General features: G+C 41.6%; 2 protein-coding genes across 2 annotated transcripts in view; both read right to left on the bottom strand.

Annotated features, from left to right (window-relative positions):
* Window positions 1–2,902: 2,902 nt before the first annotated feature.
* LOC130553307 (mesothelin-like) lies at window positions 2,903–6,031 on the bottom strand. The gene is made up of 6 exons (XM_057332198.1): window positions 5,889–6,031; window positions 5,663–5,796; window positions 5,439–5,587; window positions 5,258–5,352; window positions 4,757–5,027; window positions 2,903–4,633 (listed from the first exon to the last, which is right to left on the bottom strand). The coding sequence occupies exons 1-6, from the start codon at window positions 5,922–5,924 to the stop codon at window positions 4,557–4,559; spliced, it is 762 nt and encodes a 253-aa protein (XP_057188181.1). The 5' UTR covers window positions 5,925–6,031; the 3' UTR covers window positions 2,903–4,556.
* mslnb (mesothelin b) overlaps window positions 5,920–13,344 on the bottom strand; it is a 32,500-nt gene continuing 25,075 nt past the window's right edge. Inside the window, exons 58-71 of the mRNA XM_057332197.1 lie at window positions 13,325–13,344; window positions 12,983–13,100; window positions 12,266–12,481; window positions 12,003–12,173; window positions 11,787–11,930; window positions 11,663–11,712; window positions 11,462–11,591; window positions 11,286–11,368; window positions 11,060–11,189; window positions 10,570–10,760; window positions 9,914–10,004; window positions 7,349–7,475; window positions 6,142–6,323; window positions 5,920–6,044 (exon numbers count right to left, since the gene is read on the bottom strand). The exon at window positions 13,325–13,344 is cut by the window's right edge and continues 105 nt beyond it. Coding sequence (XP_057188180.1) covers window positions 6,030–6,044; window positions 6,142–6,323; window positions 7,349–7,475; window positions 9,914–10,004; window positions 10,570–10,760; window positions 11,060–11,189; window positions 11,286–11,368; window positions 11,462–11,591; window positions 11,663–11,712; window positions 11,787–11,930; window positions 12,003–12,173; window positions 12,266–12,481; window positions 12,983–13,100; window positions 13,325–13,344 — 1,668 coding nt within the window. The 3' untranslated portion in view covers window positions 5,920–6,029. The remainder of the gene's footprint in view (window positions 6,045–6,141; window positions 6,324–7,348; window positions 7,476–9,913; window positions 10,005–10,569; window positions 10,761–11,059; window positions 11,190–11,285; window positions 11,369–11,461; window positions 11,592–11,662; window positions 11,713–11,786; window positions 11,931–12,002; window positions 12,174–12,265; window positions 12,482–12,982; window positions 13,101–13,324) is intronic.

Here is a 13,344-nt window from a genome sequence, read left to right as displayed (position 1 = left end):
CTAGTATGCATGTTGTTGATTTAGATGATCTAATAATTTTAGACAGCTCATCTTGATCTACGGTATAAAATAATTGCATTTTCTCCTTAAGGGCGCTGTAGTTAGTTTGTTCAGCGGGTTTCACTTCTGATTGCATTGTTATAATTTTTTCTCTAATATCTTGGATTTTATATGTGAAGTAGTTCATAAATTCATCACTGCTATGCTGATATACAGGATCAGAAGTCACTGACGATTTATTTTTTGTTAATTTAGCCACCGTGTTAAATAAAAACCTAGGGTTGTGCTGGTTTTCTTCTATTAGTGATGAAAAGTAGGCGGATCTAGAAGTTTTTAGGGCTTTCCTGTATTTTCGAATACTATCCTTCCATGCTGTACGAAATACCTCTAATTTAGTTTTCTTAAAGTTGCGCTCCATTTTTCGGGCCGCTTTCTTTAGAGCCTGAGTGTGTTCATTATACCACGGTGTGGGGCTGCCATTTTTAATCTTCTTTAAACGTAGTGGAGCAACTTTGTCTAGCGTTACCGAGAAGGTGGAATTAAAATTTTCAGTGGTAATGTCAAGATCTTCAACGTTATTTCTCATGATTTGAGACAATTCGGGCAGATTATCGAGAAACGCATCTTTGGTAGTTGAAGTTATTGTTCTACCATATTTGTAACCGATAGAACATCTTTGGGATGTGGTGGAACGGGAGCTTCGTGCCCTGGATGTGCATCCCACAAATCTCCATCAACTGCAAGATGCTATCCTATCAATATGGGCCAACATTTCTAAAGAATGCTTTCAGCACCTTGTTGAATCAATGCCACGTAGAATTAAGGCAGTTCTGAAGGCGAAAGGGGGTCAAACACCGTATTAGTATGGTGTTCCTAATAATCCTTTAGGTGAGTGTATATCTAGATTGTCCATGTGTAGTCTGACTGCTGAGTGTTTGTCTTCCGCTCTTCAGTCCTCCGAGTGTCCTCTGAGAGATCTTGATGTGAGTAACAATGATCTTCAGGATTCAGGAGTGATGCTGATCTCTGATGCTCTCAACAACACAAACTGTCATCTACACACACTGAGGTGATGATCTCTATATTAATGCAATATCGCTCGAGTAGGAGTGTATGTAGTGTTCTTATATCTTCATGGCTGTGATGAGGCCAGAGGCACTCGACCTGAGCTACAATCACCCACAACACTCAGCACTTCAGCTGCTCGCTTATCAAAGTGATCCAAACTACACACTCAACAAACTCAAGTATGACACACCACACCAATACTGACACATACTGACCTGTGTGTGCGTGCGTGTGCCAGCAGCCATATCACCCTGTAGCCCAGGACTGGTTGCCCACTGGAGCTAAGCAGGGCTGAGCCTGGTCAGTACCGGGATGGGAGACCTCCTGGGAAAGCTAGGTTGCTGCTGGAAGAGGTGTTAGTGAGACCAGCAGGGGGTGCTCACCCTGTGGTCTGTGGGGGTCCTAATGCCCCAGTGTAGTGATGGGGACACAAGACTGTAAAGATCCCATAGCATGGTGTCCTGGCCAGATTCCCTCCACTGGCCCTTGTCAATCATGGCCTCCTAATAATCCCCACCCTCTGAATTCTCTCTCTCTCAATTTTCAATGTAAGGGTGCTTTATTGGCACGACAAAATGTACATTGGTATTGCCAAAGCATTTGCAGCGGGGCAAATAGTGCAAATATGTAACAAACGAAAAGAAAGATAATTATAGTAATAAAATAAAATAAAGTGTTTATGTATGTAGTGCAACTTAAAGTGGTTAATAATATATGTAATATTAGGGCTGTCAACGTTAACGCGTTAACGCATGCGATTAATTTTTTCAAATTAACGCGTGAAAAATATTTACGCAATTAACGCAGCATCCGTTTGTTTTGACATCCTTTGTCTAGCGTTACATTATGTAATCACGCTCTTATTCGTGTACAGGCTTTTAAACCACTTAAGCGCGATTTAAACAGTTGCTTTGAGGCGTTCAATGAAGATAGACAGCTTCTAAACTGTGGGACGCGGCAAAACGCAACGGAGGTCCAGTCTGGTGTAAACAGTCATGGGCTGAAGGCTGCGTCGGTGAATCTCTGTCAGACAGCGCATCCGTGTTAAGTTCTCTTTCGTGCTTGAATGGATAAAACCAACAAGATTATGTCAGAAAGCCCGTTTTGTCTAGCATTTTCTTAAGCAAGACTTCAAAGTGTAAAATAAAATCTTAAATGAATGCAAAGAGTTGTGAAAATGGGAGTGCGGTGACGGTCAGATCTGCGTACTGAGACAGCTCTTAAAGGGGCCACGTTCTTAAACGTGCTGCTTGACTCCTGTCACTAATGTTAATCAAAGAACAAAATAAAAGAAGAAATCAATGTGATTTTGTAGCTTTAATGAGAATTCTTCTGCATTTAATTTATAATTTAGCATTAAAGACTGTAAATGTTTGAGAACTTCCTTCAATTTCTGTATATTTCATGATAGCTCTCAATTATATTGTTGAATGGCTATAATTAATGTTAAAATAATCAATTTAATAGAGACATCAGTTACATACTAATATCAAAATGTTTTCTTTCATTCATAAAATGACGCTGTTAAAGAAAATGTTGTTTCTACATCAATTTGAAGATTAAATGTGAAATTATTAAAATGTAAAAGTATATTTTAAAATATTATTGTTATGTGTGATTAATCGTGATTAATCACGAAAATGTGTGATTAATCCGATTAATTTTTTTAATCGATTGACAGCACTAATAATATATAGAAACAGAATGTTTGTGAATACATGATGTGAAAATGAAACAATACCCAAACACAAATGGAGAGAGAGAGAAGTCAGAGGATGGGGATTATTAAGAGGCCACGATTGACAAGGGCCAGTGGATGTTAAGCAATGAAATGTTTGATTTAGAAAATACTAGACAAAATGGTCTTTCTGGCATAATCGTGAGTGACAGAGATTCACTGACGCGGCCTTTAGCCCCTTGACTGTTTACACCAGATGGGACCGCTGTTGCGTCAATGCAACCTTTACATGAATAAGAGCGTGATTATGAAATGTAACGCTAGACAAATGATGACAAAAAAACGGATGCTTCGTTAATTGCCTGAAATATTTGAACCCTATCTGAAAATATTTTGGATGTGCTAACTTTGACAGCCCTGATAAAATCCAACACTGTGGCAGGGTTGTGACAACCTTCCCCAATCCCCACACAACTGACAAACATCAAACACGATGACCCATTGTGACTGTTATGCAGGGGTGCCCAAACTCGGTTCTGGAAGGTTGGCTTTCCAGATTTTGCCAAGTAAGAGATGCCCATCGGAGAGATGTTGACACTGGGACAATATCAGATTTGAGGGATAAGTCTGTGTGTTTTGTCATCTCCGGTTGCGTTATGTAAATCGTCCATTCGATCGATATATCTAAAAAAAGCCCGCCCATAGACACCCCCTCGAAAAAATCAGGACAGAGGTGATTGAAAGTGGACAAAAGAGATGGGTTAAAACACCAGCTGTAAAAGGACATGTGTCTCCTTTGTCCACTTGTGAGCCGATTGACAAAAACACCATCTTAAACAGGGCCTTTCATACAATTGACTTATTATGTGCACACATTTAAAGTATTTACATGACTAAATGTAAATATATTTACTGAACATGTGTAGTTACACTGGTAACATTACTCCTAAACACAAGCCTTATTTCTAACACTAAACATACATCACAGTCATTAGCAGTAAAATATCCCCAACAACGTGTAGAAACACAATACTTAAGGCCAATTTATAGTGTGAGCACAGATTTATTGACAGTGCACTGAACAGACAGCAATGATACAGACTGATAGGAAAGATGATCAGACAAAAAATGTCTATGCGGTATTGAGTAACTTTGTGATGTCATCAGTGATTTGCATTAGTGTGTCTCTAGTGATAAATGAATAAAGCTCTAATGATCAGCTCTTTTAAGGAGTTACTGACATATCACTTTGGGATTAAATGTATTCACAGTTAAAACAGCTGATCTGATGAGATGAACCTGAATCAATACTTTCATATCTCTGAACATTTATGCACAAAAACACTCATGAAAGGAATATTTGAATCAACTTGGTTAAAAAATTCAGGTGTATGAACAGGAGAATTGAGACATCAAATTTTCTTTGGATTGTGGACTCTTAACGTTCAAATATCGCTGCTGTTCTTCTGAAACCTTGTATCTCCATATGAATCATAAGTATTAGTCGCCCTTTATGTTTGTGACTGGGTTTTACAAACATCTAACCAAGAAAAAGTACTGTTAAAAGTGCATGACAACACAGTATTTCATCATTTCATACGGACATCCGAGGTTTCATCAGGACAGCAAGAAAATGTTCTCTTCTTAAAAGACTGAATGAAGCCATTCTAAAGAACCTTATAGATAAATTGATTATTCTCTCAGTTACACATTATCCAAAGACATTTTTCTAATGATTATCATTTATTCTGACATACAAACTCTTAAATACACACAAGGGAGAGAGACACATACAGGTATAGTGATGTCATCAATGCAGCAGCTGCACTGTAACAGCCAATAGGATCAGCTGCAGACAGACAGGTGCATAAACTCTAGAGACACCACCTGTAGAGACAGAACGACAGGTACAGAGATGATCGTCACACTTCAGATCACTGTAGATTTCCATACAGACGATGACTCATGAATATCACTAATAACGTGTGTGTGTGTGTGTGTGTTGTGTACCTTTTGTTGTGGAGGCAGCTACGGTGTTTCCTCCGGCTGCTGTGACGGTGCTGTTCTGTCCTGATGGGGCTTTAGTTGTGCTGTTGGATGCAGAAGGTACGGCTGTGGTTACCGTGGCGTTCCTGCCACCCGTGAGACTGATTTTGAGCGTGTCGAGATCCGTCTGCAGCTGCAGTTTGATCCACTGCTGAACCTGTGAAGCGCTGTCATACGTCTTCAGATCTCCTACACTCACCCCCAACAAACTCTTCACATCCATCACATTCAGCACCTACACACACACACACACACACACACACACAACACACAGATTCATAGTTGGTTGAGTGCCACAGGGATCGGTTTTAGGCCCCATTCTTTTTTTTCCACTACACACGCTTCCTCTGGGAGACATCTTAACAGAACCTGCTGACCTCTATTTCAACTCTTTCTTTATTTTGTCTCTATTGTCTGTACTGATATGTATTGCCTGTGTAGCTGCTGTGGTGTTATAAGACTCACATTGATGACGCTCTGCTCCAGACTCATGAAGGTGATCAGATCCATGTTGACGTTTGAATTCACAAGTTTACGCACAAACGTAATATCAGCACCACCTGTACACACACAGACAGACGCTTGACGTCAGACAGACCGTTTGAGTGTGTGCGTGTTTGTTTCTGCTGTGTTTGTGTGTAGTTACCGAGGTAAGACTGCAGCAGTTGATATGTTGAAAGACTGACAGCGTCTGCGCCTCGTCTGTTTGTCACGCTGAATGCGCTCTGAGCGACGCCGAACACAATTCTCTTCTGCTCTGAAGTGCAGTTGGTCATGGGAAGAGCAGTCGCCTTCCTAATACACACACAATTATATCTGAGAATGTGACACAGGCGGTGTGTGTTGTGTGTTTTGTATTATTGAACTCACTCGATGCTGGCTGCTGCGATGTTGTTCAGCACACTTGTGTTGAGAGCACAAATGTTTGATCCCAGTGAGTTGAGTTCACTGCTGCCCAGTCTGTTTCCACTCACACTCAGATACTTACTGACAATCAGCTGAACCTGAACACACACACACACACAACTTCACAAGTGCACGACACACAATTCACATCTGACTGGACATCACAGCATCTCAGCGACACATTCATTACCATCTCAGGGTCCCACTCTCCATTGCGTGAGTCCATCAGAGAAGACAGCGTGTCAATCTTTGTCACATTCCATCTGGTGACCTCACTGGGCGTGGCCGAGCGGGAGGTGGAGCCTAAGACCTGCAGCAGCTCATCAGAGAGTCAGTCAGGATACACCTGTGACACGTGAGAACACCTTTACTCTTGGCCATAACACACACACACACACACAGATGATAACATGTTTTCCTCACGTGTGCTCGTGTTTGTTTACCTGGTTGAGTTTGTTGAGGATAATTCTCTGAAGCGCAGGATCGTAAACTTTATCGGTGACGGCTTCCAGATTCTCCTTCAGCGTTTCAACACTCAAACAGACGTCAAACTGAGTGGCATCATAATCAAATGGAAACAAGTCGCTGTAAACCAAGACCTGTGTTATCCGTCCTACTGTACATTCTGTCATTAAAAAAGAAAACATTGATTAAGAATTTCTTTAGAAACATACCTGTCAACTCTTAAGGCTGATTTATAGTTCCCTTTTTACGCGTACGCGAGAGACAGTGCATGCGCATTAATTAGTTTAACCACCCGGTGGCAACCGTGTCCTGGGAGCACCCCTGTAGACCTGGAGAGGTATTGCAATATGTTGTAATGCGCATGCGTCAAAACCCGTGAGTACGCGTATGATTCGAGAATACTTTGCAAGGCTCTGCGTTCAGCTGTATGCGCACTTTTGTGTACATTTGTAAAAAAAAGAAGTATGCCACAGGCTTTTATATTTTGTCCATGAAGAATTAAAGCGATAGTTCAGAGCAAACCTGTATAACTTTTCTTCTGCAGAACACTAAAGAAGATATTTGAAAGAATGTTGTTGACCGAACAGCGTCGGCACCCCTTCACTTGCACTGGTTTTGTTTCTATACAATAGAAGTGAATGGATGTCGCAGCTGTTCGGTTTCTTCAAAATATCTTCTTTAGTGTTCTGCGGAAGAAAGAAACTCATACAGGTTTGACATGACAAAAGGGTAAGAAACTGATGACAGAATTTTCACTTTTGGGTGAACTATCACTTTTCAGTCATTAGTGACATTTTTGCAAACTTTGAACAAAAACTTGAATTTAGAAAATAACTAAAACCCAGGTAACTATGAGACAAATAAATATTAGATATTGAAGGTTTTATGTAGGCCTAAGGTCATCTTTGTGTTTTGGGAAAACCCCTCTTAAAGGAAAGAGAACTTGTAGAATGTCATGGCTTGGATTGGGTGTAACGGTGACGATGAGGAAGAATGTTGATAGAATGTTAAATGTGATCACGGAGATTCTGTAATGATTTGTGTTGTGGTGATCCTGTAGTGATGTTGTGATGATGATGATGTCAGAAAGTTGAATGGGATCTAGCCATGTTGTGGTGTAATGTTGTGATGATGATGATGTGATTGTACTGTTGTGATGTCATAGTCATGTTGTCATTTTCTCACCGGTGGCTCTTTTGACTCTTGAGCTTTTGCTCGCTTCTTTGGTCATCTTTAAAAGGTTATTCTCGAACACTCTGTTGTTCTTCCTCAGGCCACGAATGAATGCCTTCTGAAACCTCTGCTTGTCTTCCTGATACACACACACACACACACACACACGCACACACACACACACACACACATTACAGTTTTTCTCGATTGCTAACACACAATTCATGAAACAAATCACCATTTTCTGACAACTATAAACACATTCTCAAACAATACACCAACTTGTACAAACCCCACACACAAACAGCCTCATTTAGCAAAGGTTTAACCATGTTCTCATTCAGAAAACAGAAACACACAATATAATGAACTGAAGTGTCAAGATGGAAACTCAAATAGCACACATTTATCCATCAGTACACATTCAGTGGCAAAAGTGATGACACACCAATCAGAATCTCAGGATCATATCAGTAGGCGCGCAGGTACGTGTGCATCCTAGAATCATCTACAGGGCTTTATACAGTAAACACACAGTATAATTACAGTACACACTTTATATCAGAGACATGTCCCTATTCTGTAACCAGTAAACTGGATAGCACGTGTACACCCTCAAATCTGTGATTGTCAAGTTTATTTGTAGCATTTTTTACCTGTTCTGTATTTTTGCAGAACTCAGAGACGACTACTTACAATAAACATTCTGTCAGAAGACCAAGAAATTGCTCTAGTATCCTGTGTCGAAATTGCGCCAAAGGTGCAGAGGATGCCATGCTGATTTATATATTTATGCAACTGTGTTCTGTGTTGTGTTGCATACCCAGTTTATGATGTTTTTTGCTTTTTTAACTTTTCATGTCTTGTCTATTTCATCTAGTTTCATCTAAGATTACTGACCCTAACAGCAGGGTTCGAATTGAGGAGGGGCTGAGGTGGTCCCGGACCCCTCATAAGCCTTAAGGGACCTCTCATAAGGTCTAAAATAGTGAACTTCAGGGGTCCCTGGTTTTTCATTAAAACTAGACAACCAAAAACACAAAATTATTTTTTTGTCAAATTATCATGCTAAAACAAAACACTTTTGGCCATTATTTGCACAAATTTCATAAAACTAAATGTCATTTTTATCTGAAAAATCCATGCATGCTCAAGCGCGCCACTCAGTGTTCAATGAAGACATGTACAGAGATGTCACAGCAAGACTGCGTGCGGATCCTCTCATATTGAAAGCGTTTCTCTTAAAACTTTACAGTTAGCCTAGAATCATTTTGATATGCAAGTCTTTCTTCATGTCCGATGTTATCTCACATTGTCAAAACAGATGTGACACTGAGCCACTACAGGGACATACAGGTGGTGGAAAAATAGGAAAGGGAGTGAACATATTTTGCTCTCCCCAACAGTGCGTTCCTTTGCAAAAGTGCGTTTCCCCAAGAATGTTTTTCTTTCCCTCTGAAAACTTTTGCATTCCCCAGAGATTATTTTGCTCTCCCTTCTGCAAACATGAGCTCCGACTTTGACCAGAAGGCTTCTGCTTTTGCCCAAAGGAATGACATTCGTTTTTCTTGTCCTGCATGTTCATATGGATTATTTTCATATACTTGATCTACATTATCAGGAGATGAATCACGTTTAAAACGTTCATACGCTTCTGCATGAGGTGACTGGCTCCAATGATTTTTATTAATATTCCAAAAAAGGGAACAGCACCGCATTACAATAATATAAAGAACAAGAATCAAAAGACAAGAGAAAAATAAAGAAAATAAGAGGACAGAAAAATCTCAATTAATAAGAAAATGTTATCATACATTTAGAAAAACTTGTTATTCTTATTGCTATAAATAAGTTTAAGAGATTTTACAATGAGTGAAATCTCAGCAAGAAAGACATCAAATAGGCAAAATCTTATTAAAACAATCTAGGCTACAATGCAAAATCAAAAAATGAACAGCAAGATCGATAGCATGGTCACTGCAAAAAACAAAGAAATATGTCTTTTAATCTCACACTCACGTGGATCTCTTTTAATGGATTATCAACATGTTAAGGACATGTATGCGTGTAACGTGGTGAAATTACTACAATGATCCAAACAATCATGTGATTGATGCTTGTGTGTGGGCTTGAGGACCCCCAAGAGCCTTGACACAGTTGTGTCATATCTGATTCTGTCCTAAAGCTCAGTGCTGCGTTTGGCTCTTTCTGCACTCTTGTCTGTTGGCTGTTGTCATAGACACTGAGCTGTCACATGACTCTGTTCTTGAATCTCAATAAGAGGTTTCAGTAACACTGTTTTGAAGTGATCTCACCAGTGTCTACGACTATGTTGTAGTGTGCGTGTTTCTGAGGACTTGTGTGTAATGCTTGGTGGAAAAGGTTGCTTTTTCAGCACCTTTGAATGATTTTGAGTGGAGAGCTAAACAAATAGGATGTTGATGGAATTGGGTGAGAAGTTATGGATTTGTGTTTAGAGTTTCGAGAAAAGGAACCATCATTTCAAGAAATGTGTTTAAGCAATCGAGAAAAATTGTAACAATGAAACACAAACAGTCTCAACTCTTTCAGTTGTACCTTGGTGATTTTACTCCATATGTTGGAGGTGAAATACAGAGGCAGACTCCCCAGATTCTCCAAAGTCATTCTGTTCCAGCTCTCTGAAGATCTGACAAAACAAACATCTCATATCAGTCAAACAGCTCTGTGTGTGTCTGTGTGTGTGTGTGTGTGTGTGTGCGTGTGTACTTTTCTATGTTCTTCTGGGCATAAATCTGCATCCAGAAGTGAGCAGAACATACTTACATTCACATTTAAAAAAAGCAAACAAAAACTGTTTTTTAACACAACAGACGTTATGGAACAGCCCATGTAGACAGATAAGTAAACGTGTGTGTGTGTGTGTTCATGTTTGTATATCCCGGTGGGGACCTAAACCTGTATACACACACAACACATGGGGACTCGTGTCACTGTGGGGACCAAAATTGAGGTCCTCATGGGCACAAAAGCTTATAAATTGTACAGAACAATATTTTTTAAATCTAAAAATGCAAAAAGTGTTCTATGATCTTTAGGTTTAGGGATAGGGTTAGGGATAGGGGATAGAATATACAGTTTGTACAGTATAAAAACATTACGCCTATGGACTGTCCCCACGGAGATAGCAAACCAGACGTGTGTGTGTGTGTGTGTGTATGACGTGATGTGTGTGTGTGTGTGTGTGTGTGTACCCGTATGATGTGTTTCCGGACAGCAGTAGAGTCTCTACAGCAGAGATCTGTTGTTCTGATAAATCCGGACACTCTTTGAGTTTTTCCAGCACGTGCGGGTCAGAGTTCTGAATGTAGTCAGCACTCAGAATACAACACATACTTCCCAAAACATCCAGCTGCTCACGACTGATATAAAGCCCTGACACACCCTGACAAACAAACACATAGAAACGTGTGAAACACTGACAGACAAATGATCTTCCACTATGTGTCTCATCACATTTTATTTGTGTTCTGTTGACGAATAAAACTCATACAAACTTCATTACACAAAAAACCCCAAAGTAAATCTTATCTAAATCTGAAGCTTTTTTGTGTTACATTTTTGTTACTAAATAATTCTCATCTTTCCTCATGTGTGTCATTTATCAGCTGTAGATGTTGTGAGAATACAGCAGGTGTTAATAACACCAATATTTCCTAACTGTGTGTGTGCGTGTAGACGCACCAGACAGCCTCTGGCGTTGTTGAAGAGTGTTTGTCTTTTGAAGGACAGCGTGCTGGATAACACAGAGAAGTTGGCATTGCCCAGCGCAGAGAAATACGAGCGACATCGAGAAGATTGAACCAGAGAGTAGCTGAAACACAACAAAGGTGCGACGATATTTGTGTAGATCATTCCCAAATCATCATCTGAATCATCACGTTTCATCATGTTTGTGTAGAGAACATACTCGTAATAGAGCAGAACATCAACTGGATACTCAGTGAACGCGTCTGGATTGCTGTTCTTAATGTAGTAATTCATACACGTCAACTGAAACACACAAACACATCATGACAACAGTACTACACCACTTTCGTATGTGTGTGTGTGTGTGTGTGTGTGTGTGTGCGCGTGATTGTTCACCTGCGACTCCTGCAGGATGACGGTGGTATTACCACGCCGCCGGCAGCCGCGAATCAGTTTATTGATCTGAATTGTGTTAAAACTCTGAACTCGAGTACACGTGAAACCCTGAAGCACTTGAAAAGAGATCCTACACACAAACACACAAATGAATACACAATCCACACGAACACGTGTGACAGATGATGATGTCACACTCACGTGTCTGCGTCACTGATGCTCGCTGCAACTGTTTCAAACAGCAGAAAGGCCTGAAAGAGAAAACACGCCCATCATTGTGAGCATTTCCTGTCCGACAGGAAGTGATGGAAGAAGCCTGAAGTACCTGCTCGTGTTTCCATTTCTTCACATTGAGTGATTGCACCACAGCAGGCGACAGATCGACCAGATGGATGCGCGGGATCTCCGTTGCCATGACGTCAGGAACGTTTGTGACTATGACATCAGAAGATGAGTTGACAGCGATAATCTAGAGTGAGACAGAGAGAGACGTCACGAGAAGAGCCTGAGACAGAACACGTGTTCTCTGTGCGTGTGATACCTGGTTGATGATAGTCTGTTGGACGATGACGGGTGCAGAGGTGACGTGAGTCAGAAAGGAAGCTGATTGAATGGACGTGAGCAGCTCATTTCCTGAGATAGACACGATCATTGATGATGAAACACCGACGATGAGTGAACCGATGGCCTGAAGACTGCTGGCGCTGTCGATCTACCACACACAGAGAGAGAGAGAGAGAATCCATGAACTCAAGCTCAGTGATGTCTAGTGTGTATGAAGAGTGAGGGAGGGGTGTTGTGTACCTTGTAAAGTCCAGACGACAGCAGGCTTTCAATGATGGCCATGGCCTGGTCCCGATTCCAGCCAATCACAGAGCTGAGCACAGGCAGAGTGTCCAGCAGGACACGCCCACCAGCGCTGCTGAGCTGATCCGTACTCAAACCAATACACGACTGACCCAAAACTGTGATGCTTTCCACCGACAACACCTGAGGGTTACTGGACAGAGCTGCCGACACCTGCGCACAACACACACAATCAACAACACACGTGTACACATGCGCGCAACACACAACAGACCGCGGCGGCTCGCACACCACACCAACACAACACAGACACGCGCGCCGCATCAACAACACACACACACACAATCAACAACACGTGTACACCATGCGCGCACAATCACCACATACTCACAGACCACGCGCGCGCTCGCACACACACACACACACACACAATCAACAACACACGTGTACACATGCGCGCACACGCACACACGCGCGCAAACACACACACATACACAATCAACAACACACGTGTACACATGCGCGCGCGCACACACACACAATCAACAACACACGTGTACACATGCGCGCACACACTCGCGCGCGCAAACACACACACATACACAATCAACAACACACATGTACACATGCGCGCACACACACACACGCGCACACACACACACAATCAACAACACACGTGTACACACGCGAACACACACACAGTGTTGTGCGTACGTCGGGTTGGATGTTGGTGCAGTTTTGATTGATGCTGGGAGAGACGATCATTAACTGCTCCATACTCAAATTAATGAAGGAGTTTGGCGGTGCCAAACAACGGAACTTCACAGGAAGACTGCAAACACACAAAACATTACTGCACAAAACACAACATGTCATGATGATGTTACGAGCTTTTGCCAACACTGGTATGAATGAGCGGCCGCAGCAGAAACAACACTGGCTGGACTACAGGCCAACACTCTCTGACATCATGAACGAAGACGCGCTGAGGAGCTCATCAGATGATGATCAGTCACGAGGGTTTGGGGGAACTGTGATGTCATGTGTGGCGCTCACTGGTAGGCGCTGAAGGACGG

Source organism: Triplophysa rosa, linkage group LG4, assembly GCF_024868665.1.
Source record: "Triplophysa rosa linkage group LG4, Trosa_1v2, whole genome shotgun sequence".
In the NCBI taxonomy this organism is placed as follows: Eukaryota; Metazoa; Chordata; class Actinopteri; order Cypriniformes; family Nemacheilidae; genus Triplophysa; species Triplophysa rosa.
This window is presented reverse-complemented; position numbering and strand designations above follow the sequence as displayed.